The sequence below is a fragment of the Phacochoerus africanus genome, chromosome 8 (genome assembly GCF_016906955.1).
Source record: "Phacochoerus africanus isolate WHEZ1 chromosome 8, ROS_Pafr_v1, whole genome shotgun sequence".
NCBI lineage: Eukaryota > Metazoa > Chordata > Mammalia > Artiodactyla > Suidae > Phacochoerus > Phacochoerus africanus.
The window spans coordinates 99,153,973-99,167,392 of record NC_062551.1 but is presented as its reverse complement, the minus strand read 5'-3'; the positions used below and the strand labels follow the sequence as shown (position 1 = coordinate 99,167,392).

At 44.7% G+C, this 13,420-nt stretch overlaps 1 protein-coding gene across 6 annotated transcripts in view; it reads left to right on the top strand.

Annotated features, from left to right (window-relative positions):
• PTPRM (protein tyrosine phosphatase receptor type M) overlaps nt 1-13,420 on the top strand; it is a 749,971-nt gene that overhangs the window by 512,311 nt on the left and 224,240 nt on the right. For all 6 annotated transcript variants that reach the window (XM_047793745.1, XM_047793747.1, XM_047793743.1 and 3 more), the window contains exon 14: nt 8,673-8,805. In XM_047793745.1, the coding sequence (XP_047649701.1) occupies nt 8,673-8,805 (133 nt within the window). The remainder of the gene's footprint in view (nt 1-8,672; nt 8,806-13,420) is intronic.

Genomic DNA, 13,420 nt, shown 5'->3' with positions numbered 1-13,420 from the left:
GATGCGGTGAAACAAGAGTGGGCTTGGGGAAATTCCCTTGTGGTGCAGCAGGCTCAGGATCTGGCACTGTCACTGCAGTGGCTCAGGGTCTCTGCCGTGGTGCACGTTTGATCCCTGGCCCAGGAGCTTCCACATGCTGTGGGTGTGGCAAAAAAAAGAATAGGCTTCAGGGTTGCGCCTGGATCCAGAGCATAGGCTCCGGCCCCCAGCCCCACACTCACCTCCCTTCTCACTGATTTGAGACAAGGTCCTTATATCCCGACTGCTTCTGCTGCCTCAGTTGCCTTATGGCATGACATTAATTACACCTCACGGTGTGATATTAAATAAAAGTTATGTAAGATATCTTGCACATGAAGTAGGTCTTCAAGAAGATCAGCCTTCTTCCTTTCCTAATTTAGTAGCACCCGGGCAACGGGTCAGCATCCTTTCAATTCCCCTACAATTAAGACTACTTTCCGGAGTCCCATTGTGGCGCAACGGAAACGCATCCAACTAGGAACCCTAGGAACCATGAGGTTGCGGGTTCAATCCCTGGCCTTGCTCAGTGGGTTAAGGATCTGGTGTTGCTGTGAGCTGTGGTGTAGGTCGCAGACGCAGCTCGGATCCAGCATGGCTGTGGCTGTGGCATAGGTTGGCAACTGTAGCACTGATTCGACCAGCCTAGCCTGGGAACCTCCATATGCTGCGGGTGCAGTACTAAAAAAAAAAGAGCGAAAAGAAAAAGAAAAAGACTACTTTCCAATCTCTACTAACTGTGGCTAGTAAAACTAGGGTTTGATTTCACCAGGTTTGCCTCTTAATTGTGTCCAAGGATTTTTTTTAACTAGCCCAGTGAAGGACATGGGCTAACTGATAAAGTGAGATATCCATACATCAAGAGGTATTTTAAAAACAACAACCCACTTCAGTATTTTTCCCACGTTGCCCTAGTCTGTGAAAACCTCCCTCGCAGATATTTAGGAGCAGTGGTCCTCCGATGGATTTTTCCTCACGTGGGGTAGGGAACATGCAGATTCCTGGGTCCCACCGCAGACCTTCCATGATGCCCCCTGCATGTTTTCAAAGCTCCCTGAATAATTCTTAAGTTTTCTGTAAGTAGAGAACCTCTGTTCTAAAATATACTGAACAGAATGACACAATTATGTAAGCTTTCTTTGTTAAATAATGCCATTGTTTAAAGGACAAATTCTGTGTTTAGTAAAGGAGAGCCAGGGGATGATGCTTCTGAGGTCCCCTTTTGTGGGTGTGGCTCATCCGCCCGTGAAAGACACATCACACTTGTGCATGCTTTGCCTGACTCAGTGCATCGTTAGAACTTCAGAATACAGATTCTCTTAGGAAGCACAGAGAATTTCTAAGGCACACTTAACCTTTTGATAAGAGAGTGAATGACCAGTTTCAAGCAGCAGAAAAAACTGCAAGGGTCCTTTACAGACAGTCCCTGCTTTCTGTAGGAGGCTGTGGGGATTTGTTCTCCCGCAAACATGATCTTTTAAGAACTAAACTCAGGTACAACCCAAGACACACAAAGTCAGGAAAAAAATTTCAGGGACAGTTGATTTTTATCTTTTCTTCTTTTTTTTTTTTTTTTTTTTTTTTTGCTTTTTAGGGCTACACCCATGGCATATGGAAGTTCCCAGGCTAGGGGTCGAATCGGAGCTACAGCCACTGGCCTTCACCACAGCAACTAGGAATCCGATACACATCTGCAACCTTACACCGCAGCTCATGGCAAAGCCAATCCTTAACCCACTGATCGAGGCCAGGGATTGAACCCTCATCCTCATGAATACTAGTTGGGTTCATTCCTCCTGAGCCATGATGGGAACTCCTGGTTTTTATCTTAACACTTTCAGAGTCAAGGTTCAAACACGCTGTTGGAGAGCCCCACTCTTAACTGATACAGCCTCAGACTCAACCACTCACATCTCCCTTATTGATTATTCACTTTATAGGAGAGGTGAACAAGTTGATACCTTATTACTGACAAGCTATTCACCCATTTGACTACTTGACCATGACTTGAGAAATGCAAGTGGAAAAAATAAAGGCATTTCATCAGGACAGTAATGGCACTAATAACTCTGGAAACTTTTAGTGTCCAGAGTAAGTGATCAGGGTTTGATAGATCATCTTAGCCACAGTGTGTTGGCCCCATCAATAAATGAAAGCAGTGACTGTCATGAAATTAGAACAAAAGTAAAAAAGTAGATGAATTTTTTAAAGATGGTATATATCAAACAATTCCATATCTCAGTTTTATATGAAAAATTATGTTTCTGATCATTACTTGTACGTTGCACACGCTCTGCATGCCCTACGGTGGAAATTAGATACAAAGGAAGAGTTATAAATTCAAAAGCATAATCAGGTTACAAATAATACATAAAGTGTGAATGTAGATTATTCTAGGGGTAGTGATTGACTTTGCATCCCCAGAAAGAAAAGCAATGATGTGTGATTTAAATGAAAAATCTTGGAGCTGTTTCCTGATTATATGTAACGTTAAGGTACAGCTGGAAAAACCAAACACAGGCTGCAAGGAATGCTAATTTTCTGAGCAACAAGACGTGAACAAATCGTCAGGCAGTAGTCTTTAAGGCCAGGCTGTTGCTATTTTTAAGAAAAAGAAAAGCCCTCTGCAAAAGGTGAAAAAATGAAAATTAATTGAAATAGATTCTCTATTCCATAAAGTCATAAAGATGCTAGTACAAAGCGGCTGAGGTTTTCTCGGTGGACATTTGTGTGTATCTTTGGGGACCAGTGCTCTTTGAAACACACTCGGAGAAACAATATTCGTACATGTTTCCATTTTATTTTCTCCTTGTATTTTTTTGTCATGAGTTTTCTCAGCCGCTTCAGTTTCCATTTTCAGCAGTTCCCATGGTTGCTGTCTGTGGCTTTTTATCTTTCTTCCCCGCCCCACCCAAATACCAGGGGTGGAACTTTGGTATTAGTTTCGCATGTTGTGTGAATGAAGCATTTTGTTGCCTGAATTCAACTCAGACTCTGAAAGCAAACCTTGTGTGTGCCCCCAACAGGACACCTGCCATGTATTTCTATGAGTGGCACCAGCATCCACCAGTGCCTGGCACTCGGAGACCTGAGGGTGTGTGTGTCGTCAGCGGGGTGCCTTCTGAGAGTCCCTTTTGTCCCTTCAGTCTGATCAGCCCCTTGGACCAGACCTTGGTGGGCCCCACTCTGATCTCCCAGATAAGCCCGAAGCCCACCCAACCCTCACGTCTTTCCATCACCATCTGCCTCAACAAGATTGTTGGGATTCATCTTATGAGGCCCTTTTCCTCAAGAAGCCCTGGTGTCCTGCTTCCCCGGGACCTTCGTCCCTCACCCCCTCTCTAGATCTGTTCCTGCCCCTCAAGGTCATTGGTCCAGCAGTCATCTCCTTTCCTCCCCCCATCATCAGCTTTTTTCTCTCTGGGGGCACATAAGCATTGCCATTCAAAATGCCGCCGTAATTTCTCCCATCTTAACCGTAAGAGCTCCCCTTGGTCTCCTGGCTCCTCCTTGGTGATGCTCACTCTGTATCACTGACATCCTCCTGTGTGCTGATTTCCCTCCTCCCTCCATCCGCTGCTCCTTTTCATCTAATATCACCAGTTCCTCCATGTGACACACCCTCTCTGTTCCCCTCCCAAGCGCCCTTCTGCAGCCTCGGGGCTTTAAATATCACCTTTTTGCTGGCAACCCCCACATGTCTGCCCCTAGTCGAGGTCTTGCCCCATCTTTCCAGTCCCTCATGCCAGACACGTGGGTGTTGTAACAGGGCACGCTGCATCCAGTTCATGGGCAAATGCTGATGGTTGGACTCTCAGGATATATTTCAGGTGTGACCTTGTCTTGCCACCTGCACTGCTACCATCTTCTTCCAGACCATCCTAATCGCTTGTGTGGATTATTGCGGAAGCTTCCTGACTGATGTACTGATTTTCACTGCTGGCCCCTGACAGTCTCTCCAAAGCACTGCTGCCAGTGAGTTCCTGTTAAAGCCTAAGCTGGGTCATGTCACTCCACCACTCCTAATCCCCTATGGCTCTCACCTTGAGCAGAGAAAAAGCAAAGTCCTTGCAGCATCTATTGATGTGCCCCCAACTCTGACAGTGTCCCCATGTAGCCGCTCCAGTCACACCTCCGTATTTCAGGCTCATCTTGCAGCTCGAAACTCATTCTTTCCACTGCTCCTCCCTGGGTGTCAGTGTAACTCACCCCCTCCATCTGTCAGGCCTCTGCTCACGTGTTGTTTCTCAATAACTCTGCTCTGATCCCTGCCTCTGAGCTCAGCGGCAGCCGCCCTGCCATCCCCACCCTGTTCCGGGTCTTTCCCTTTGGCACTAACACCGATTGGCATCCTGCATGGTACCCTTCGTCTCTGTGTCAGTGTCCCACCAGGAGGTAACTTCCAGGCTTTGGGTCACCACGTGCTTACTGCCGAGTGCATCATTGGATACTCCATCAGTGCTGAGTAAATGAGGGGTGTGGCCGAATCCCCCACATGCAAGGACAGCCATCACCAGTCACCATGCAGAGGGTCTGCACAGTCATGCCCCGGCCCCTCCCTCTAGAAAGCCCTCCTGTTTTCTCAGGAGCTACAGTCCTGGAGCTGTGGGCTCAGCTGCCCCAGGCAGCGGGGACACCTCCATGTCCTGCCAGGCTGGCACCCGGGGATCTTCTGGGGAAATTTATGCAGCCAGGTCAGCAGACCCTGGAGCCAGTTGGAGGATGTGTGGTTCTCAGCCTGGGGAGCTGCTGTTATTTAATTTAACGTCCAGCACTGGCCAGGATGGGCTGTTTTCTGCCAAGTTGAAAACCAAACATGGGAGTTCCCATCGTGGCACAGTGGTTAACGAATCCGACTAGGAACCATAAGGTTGCAGGTTTGGTCCCTGCCCTTGCTCAGTGGGTTAACAATCCGGCGTTGCCGTGAGCTGTGGTGTAGGTCGCAGACGCGGCTCGGATCCCGCGTTGCTGTGGCTCTGGCGTAGGCTGGTGGCTACAGCTCTGATTTGACCCCTAGCCTGGGAACCTCCATATGCCGTGGGAGTGGCCCAAAGAAATAGCAAAAAGACAAAAAAAAAAAAAAACCAAACATGGCATTGAAAAATTGTTCCCTTGCTTTTGAGATTTTTCACATTAGACGTTATATCTGAAACCTCAAATGATGCAGGTTCCCTGGAATACCACCTTTTAAAAAAAAAAAAGTTTTCTTGGTTATTAAAATAAAACAAAACGCCCAGAGCTGTCACGCGGAGACAGCAGCGTGGGCATCTGTGAATATGGTGCTCACCCTCCAGCCCCTGAAATATTTAGCCTGTTCATCATTTTAAGGAATACGTTCAAGCCTAGATAAAGTCACTGTTAAATACATATGTTTGAACTTATTCTCTTTAAAATGAGCTAAATTTGCAGTAAACTCAAAGCAGAGGACACAATAGAAGAGAAAAAAATGCCTTTCCATAAAGAATTAGAATTTATACCCCCCAAAAGAATTAAAATTTATACCATTAGAAACCTGGCAAGAAAATAACAAGACAGAGGGGAAAATATTATAAAAACAACTCTTTTGCCAAGCATTTTGTAAATTACACTGTTACATTTACAGCTTTGGGTAAGGAAAATATTTTTTAAAAAACTATCCGTTGCAACCACATTCTGTCACAAAATATTCTCTGAGGCTGACTGACAGCCCACAGCCACAGGTTACCAAAGAAACAGAAGCGGAGAGAAGAATACAGAGAGGTGTCCGTGTCAGACGGAGCAGGGGGGCAGAACACGTGGGGAAAGGGAGGGACGGGAACATTTGGAGCCAGAGTGACTCTGCAGTGAACAACCCACCTCCACAAGGCGATCCAGGCTTGGGACTTATTTCAGCTCCAGTTGTGTCTGGGTGGAGGCTTCCCCAGAGCCATCCTTAGCTCAGACACCTGAATCAGCCCCTTCAGCCAGGCAGCACCGCCATGACCTGGTGGCCGTGCCATTTCAGGCGACAGGAGGGTCCCCTCTAGATGTGCAGGGCTGCCCTCCTGGCCTTTTTGAGCTGCTCTCCCATTTTGCATGATTGCCACCATGATCCCCTTGCAACTGTGTCCTGCAGAAACAGAACATTTCATTTTCCTGACCTGCAATGTGAAATGAGGTAAAAGTCAGTGTGAAAGAATGATCATACTGAGCTTACACCGGCCGCATTGCAATGTGCTCCCCTGCTTCCTGCAGGGAATGAAGGGCTACAGGGCTGATCTGACTCAAAGATGTGTAGGGTCACTCCCCCGTTCTCCCAGAGCTTAGGGAAAGGGCTAAAGCAAAGCATAACTAGCTATGGAGTTCCTGTTGTAGCTCAGTGGGTTAAGAACGTAGTGTCTGTGAGGATGCAGGTTCAAACCCTGGCCTTGCCCCGTGGGTCAAGGATCCGTCATTGCTATAAGCTGGGGTGTAGGTTGCAGACACAGTTCAGATCCCACGTTGCTTTGCCTGTGGCATAGGCTTCCATATGCCACAGGTGCAGTCCTAAAAAAGAAAAGAAGAAAAAAAAAACAAAAAAAAAAACACTAGTCGTTCATTTAACAGAGCCAAATGTGAGACCATTTACAGCACAAGCTCTTCTCTCATGGAGTATTTACAATGTATGAGTTGAAGATGTGTAATTTTATATATTTAAATTTTTAAGCTAAATCAAGTTTTTCTAGATAATTTCTTTCCCAGGCGCTGTATTTGCTGGCATAATTTAGTTACAGAAAACTTAAAGAATCGCTTACTTAGAAAATATATTTGGAGAACTTGCCGTCTCTACCTAGTAAGATAAATGGAATGGTTCCCGGTGGGCCAGCATTTGGGAGAATAAAACCAATCTGAATTTATTTCTTTATGTTTTTTAAATTAGATTTTAAAAATTGAAAATGAAAACCTTGAGACATTTTTTTCAATTTTGTGCATTTGAAATGTTATTTTATATAGATTGTTTTTTTAACCTTTTATTCCTCTTTTATATGTTTTATCCTGAAGTTTTGCTTAGCAGTTTATTTAAAGCCTCAGTATCCTCCAAAAATGTGGCACTTGGTTGCATGGTCCACTAGCATGTAGCCATAGTAACCTTCAGAGGTAATTACAGTAAAAAGCAGGAAATGTTAATATTTTCAAGATTTATCTGAATGACTGTTTGAGGGATAGTCTTTCAAATATAAGAGCAGGCTATCCCCCTGAAGTGGTCAGAAATTTTAAAATGGCCTAGAAAACATCATTATACCCATAAGGGTTTGCATTTAGTTAAGTTGTGATGTTCACTGCTCTCACTGCGACTGTCACTTGGATGGGAAAGTGGGACCTTGGATGACGCACCCTCCATCTCCCGCCTCATGTTTCTCCCCTGCCCTCCACCCACGTGGCCTGTCTCGTGGCCATGGCTATGTTCAGGATGCAGCGTTCATATCGAATCTTAATATGAATAACTTTTGAAAGAAACGTTGATGTGCTCCCAATGGAAACAGGGGGAAAGTTATAGCTCATCACTGTCTGCTTCTGTGGGCTCATTGCCCTTAGACTAAGCCTGGCCTGATGTGCACAGGACCCAGTGAAGGTTACGTTTTTCAAGAATCAGATGACACTTGAATGGCAAGCTCAGTGGAAGAGCATAAAGGGCTGGTACCAATAGTTGGTGGTAACTACATTTTTATCAAAAAAAAAAAAGTGAAGTTTGAACAGAAAGTTCCTACTTCCCAAATGACCTGTGTCCCCAGTTGGGGGGGGTGGGGGGTTGTTGATGGCGCAGGTGCCAAGCACTGTCATGTTCTGATTAAAGAGGGAGAAGCCCTTACGAAAACCCATTCTGATTAGTGGCTTGAGCATTACATTCCTCATCGTTTTCATCCTGAACTCATTTAGCAGAAGAAATGGATATTTCATCGTAGACTTGACATTCCATCACATTATGCCGTAAACAGGACAAGACAGGGTTTGGGAAATGGGAAAGCTGGAAGCTAAGACAGTGGCCACTGGAAGGCCCTGGTTATCTCACTTAAACAGATATGAAATGTGGGTGCCAGCGGTGTGATCATCAGCCACTTCCTACTTTGTGAATAAATTGCTTAGAAGGAGCCTCTTGCCTACCAGATGTGACCTAGATTTGGATTTTTTCAAAGGCGGGGAAAAAATCTCTATTGTGTTAAAAAACAATTGCTGGTAAAACGCATGGTAAATGAGCTTATCTCCCTTCTCCAGGTGTTTGGGCTAATATGTTATGGAATTACTGCTTCATTTATGAAAAATAATTGGGAGAAATGTTCCAGCAAATCAAATTTGGATAAAGGCCTCCTATGTCTATTGTGCGGTTAGCAAGTTTTTAAAAGGCAGAAAGAGCGGGGAGCCGATAGAGATAATAAAAATATGAAAACACTGTGTTTGAGAAGAGTCTCTTATAAAAGGGTCAGGTGTGGGTGTGCTCTCCAGCTTGTGTTGTGGTTTTCGTAAAATATGGAAGAACAATGTGAGCAATTACATTCCTTTCAGCGCCTGTGAAAGCTGTTGAAAAAAAATCAAAGCTCGTCTGTCTGCTGGCTCTGATAAGTCTTATGACTCTGTTAAATGCAGCAAACTTCTTAAAAGGTAACGTCTGTATTCTCTCTCACCCACCGTCTCTCCTCTCTCATGTCTCTCGCCTCCAGGAGCTGCCACTCCAAAGCCAGTCCCAGAGCCCGAGAAACAGACGGACCACACAGTGAAGATCGCGGGAGTCATTGCGGGCATCTTGCTGTTCGTGATTATATTTCTCGGGGTCGTGTTGGTCATGAAGAAAAGGTGAGCGCCTGGCTGTTGCCACAGGTGTGCTTCTCTCCCATGGTTTGCCAGCAGGTGTCCGGCGTGGGGAAATATCCAGTTACTCAATTGGCTTTGATGGCCAAGACACATCTGTGGCTCTCATTGTTCCTATGCTGCGTCGTGTAACATTCAAGGCTCTGTGACAACACTAAGGGTACGTGGCTGTGATTGGGTGTAAATATTCAGAGCTTCTCGTGCCAGGTTAACCTCAGAATCATGGGTCTTCCCGCAGGCTAATCCACAAAGCTCAGCAGAATCAGTAAAATCGTTTGTTCACCAGGAAATGTTTAGTATCTATACACACTCAACCTTGAGGACTCCAGAAAGCAGACTTTTCCTTCTCATGACAGTAAAGATAACGATGATGACAGAATGGATTGGGCCTGTGGTACGTGCCGACACCAGGTTAGGGGGTTAAACAGCACAACATCCCCTGGGAAAGAGACTCAGAAAGCAGCCTGACAGAGATACAGGACATGGACCCATAAGGCCAAGAATTAGGGCACGTTGCCTACTGTATGGTTGCCCTGTCCAGCCAGGGGTGGGCGGGGGAGAAGAACAGATATGGCCATAAGAGGCAGTCCTTGCCTCCTAAACTTCAAAGTTGACAGTGTCTTTTGTCTTGTGGAAATGAGTGCAAGCTTACTTAGTAATACAGTGTTTAATTTATATGAAATTATCAACATAAAAATATAGATGATAAGAAACAATAAGATAAAATTTCCCTTTTATGTAGTTTTAAAATAATTATAAATAGGAGATCCCGTCGTGGCGCAGTGGTTAACGAATCCGACTAGGAACCATGAGGTTGCGGGTTCGGTCCCTCCCCTTGCTCAGTGGGTTAAGGATCTGAAGTTGCCGTGAGCTGTGGTGTAGGTTGCAGATGTGGCTCAGATCCTGCGTGGCTATGGCTGTGGTGTAGGCCAGTGGCTACAGCTCCAATTCGACCCCTAGCCTGGGAACCTCCCTCCATATGCCACGGGAGCAGCCCGAGAAAATAGCAAAAAGACAAAAATAATAATAATAATAATTATTATTATTATAAATAAGTTCATTTGTGTTCTTTTCTAAAAAAGGATACAAATGAACTTATTTACAAGACAGAAATAGACTCACGGAGGTAGAAAACAAGGGGGGAAGGGTGTGGATAAATTAGGAGTTTGGGATTAACAAATACATACTATTACATATAAAATAGATAAGCAACAAAGACCTATTTATAACACAGGGAACTATATTCAATATCCTGTAATAAAACCATAATGAGAAAATATGAAAAACAATATATATATTTGTATTAACTGAATCACTTTGCTATACAGCTGAAACTAACACAACACTGTAAATCAACTGTACTTCCGTTTGTTTGTTTTTTTAATTTTTTAAAGCAGTTGTGGAGTGTGAGTGAGATCATGGGTGGTCGGAGGTGAGGATGGAGGGGCTGGTGAAGAAGGAAGGTCTTGAAAGTCTTGTCTGGTCATCCAGTGCGGCTAGACCTGGTCTTAAAACTCACTGGGGCCCTTTAAGTGGGTAGTAACGTGATGCACTTTTTCTCTTAGAAAGATCCCTCTGATGTTAGGGTTGAGCATAACAAAGAGAGAAAAAGGCTCACAGGAAGAAGACCAGCACCTCTAGAAATCCTAGGAGGTGCATCTTAATAGCCATTTGGAGGCAGAATCTGAGGGAGATGGAGCAGTAGAGAAGGAACCTACTCGCTGCCATGGGCAGTTAGTGCAGGCATCACCATTCCCCACAAGTGGGACATACAGGAGGCAGAGGGTGGGGGATGGGAGGTTTAGCTTTGCCCCTCTTCAGTCCACTTTTCCAGTAACATGGAGTGGCACTGTCCGCTGGGCAGTCGGAGATGCTGCGTGGGCCAGGAAGAGTACTTTCCACAGTCAAAGCCAGCTGCGTATGCTCGGCTAAGGCCAGGGGCTTGGACAAGGTCATTCCAAGCTACTGTAGAGTCAGAAGAAGGAAGTTAAGGATGACGGTAAAACCTGGGGTCACAGCGGTATTTAAGGGTGAGTTACTATCCAGACAGATACATCTTTTGTTGCTTCTCCCTCCGTGTTATGTTTACTGGTCTGGTTAGGCTCCAGGAAAAACTGTTGTTCTGTCCCAGCTGCACACCTCCCTTCATGGTCCCCACTACTTTAACCCTTCCTCCTGCTGTCACCCATCCTTTCTTTCTCTTTGCTCACAAATTGTTGCATTTCTCCCCATTTTTTAAAATCTTTTTTTTTCGTGTGTTGGGAACTTTTAAGATCTGTTCTCTTAGTAACTTTCAAATACATAGCATGATAGTGTTGTGTACATATAGCATCATTAATGGAGGGGTTTTTTTTCTTTTTTTTTTTTTGGTGTTTTTGCCTTTTCTAGGGCTGATCCCATGGCATATGGAGGTTTCCAGGCTAGGGGTCGAATCGGAGCTGCAGCCACTGGCCTACGCCAGAGCCACAGCAAAGCTGGATCTGAGCCGTGTCTGCGACCTTTACCACAGCTCACGGCAACGCCGGATCGTTAACCCACTGAGCAAGGGCAGGGACTGAACCCGCAACCTCATTGTTCCTAGTCAGATTCGTTAACCACTGCGCCACGACGGGAACTCCTTTAATGGAGTGTTTTTAACTCTGGTCACTGCCCTGTACCTTCCATCTCTTCTCTTACTTCTCCATTACCTCTCATACACCTTCTCCTGAATGTTCGTTACCCCCACCCCACCTCGATGTGTCTGTAGAAAGATTCTTTGGGACCAGTGGTTTGTACTTTTTAAAAAAAATATGATCCAGTATAAATTCTAAGCAGCCCTAGGCCCTTGCATGCCTGGATGGTCAAACAAAACATTTCGGAGAGTTGATTTCAAGTTGTGGGAATGTGCTGGATTTTTGTGTCCTCTTGTGAGGTCTCTGTGAGGAATAGCCTGAAATGACCAATCCACTTGCCCTTGTGACCTTAGCTAAATGTTAATTCATCCTCCACGGGTCTATTTCTGCTGGATTAATTCATTATTCTACCTTGGACTCTCAGGCGGTCATGGAGGTTATGTTATAAATTATGCATTTGAAGAAATTGCCTATGGTAACATATGGCCTTGATACAACTTTAGACTAAATACCAATAACTCATATCAAATTTAGATGATTATTTACTAGATAATAACCTTAAAAGGGTTGTTTTCACAGCGTGTGCCACTTTTGTATTTGCTTCTTCTGAAATATAGAACATGCTCCTATAAGGCAAATTTGCCAGTGTACTCTACCTATAAGTACAACTTGTAAGATTTTGACCTGAACAGTCATGTGATACAAACTGTCATATTTAATAGAAGTTCCAAAAAATTATAATCGTTCAGAGTTTTCCCCCCAAATTTGAGTCTGAACTTTAAAAGCTGTATTTTTAAACAGAACGGTTAAAACATGATCGTTACCATGAATAAGTGGCTAGAGAGTTATTGATCCGTAACAAGCCACAGTGTTTGGTTTGAAGAACACTGAATTTAGATTTGGAATTCCTACATCTGTATTTTAACTAACTTGGTGATTCTGAACTTCTCTGGGCCTTCGTTCCGGCATCTGTAGTTGAACAAATTGCACTGGAGATTTTCTATTATGTGGCAGCCGAGGGCGATGCTGTTAGACAGTTGCCATCCTGTAAGTGCCATGGGGGCTCCTTCCTGTATTGTACGCTGTAAATGTGCCTATAGCTCCTCCAAGCCTCCTTTGTTTGGTGGATTCAGGTCTGCAGGTGTGATTGGTGAGGGGTCACACAGGAGACCCTCAGTTACAAGGGGAGCAATGCGGAAATGAGATGAGGGAGGGAGAACGTGGGCAGCAAAGACCTGGGTTTCAGTGTGGCATGAGGCAAGTTGCTGGTTCGAGCCTGTGCTAATCAAACTGGGAGGTCCACTCCTGCAGAGGGGGTGGGAGGAGCTGGTTAGCCTCTTATACCCTCGGTGATGCCGAGTGACCAATGCCAGCACGTGCCCTTGGCCATAAAGACATACTGGGCCTACGAGAAAGTGTGTGTGAAGCAAATGCCTCAGTATCTCCAGAGATACAGCTTGAGGTCTGTCCTGACAGGGAGGCATTGCCAGTTACCAGCTTTGATAAGGTCATATTGGCTTCTGAAGCCCAACTTCCTCTAAAAATTAGCTGCTGAAGGTAGGCCTCGGATAGAACATGTAAAATCTGCTCAAGTCCTACAAACTCATGGAATTTACACATGGAATTCACATCTACGCCATAGTGACTAAAAACTGAGATGACCTTCAGTTTTATTTGGCTATAATGTTTTACAAACCTACCACCAATTAGATTAGTTGTTACCTGTTTATGAATAGTAATCCATTCAAGCCTTGCCTGGACCAAGTATCATATGAAACCTGCTTTCCTTTAACGAAACTTTAATATGTATTTTTATTTTATTCTTTAAACAAAGCAATTTCTTAGTATTGTCCCCTTCCCAGAAGTATGTGTTCTTTCGAGGGTGCAGTGTTCAGATGCAGAAAATGTTAAGAAAGGGTGTGAGATGCATTATCTATGAAATAAAAGTTTTATGCAGAGCCATGTGACAACACACTCTCAAAATTAAT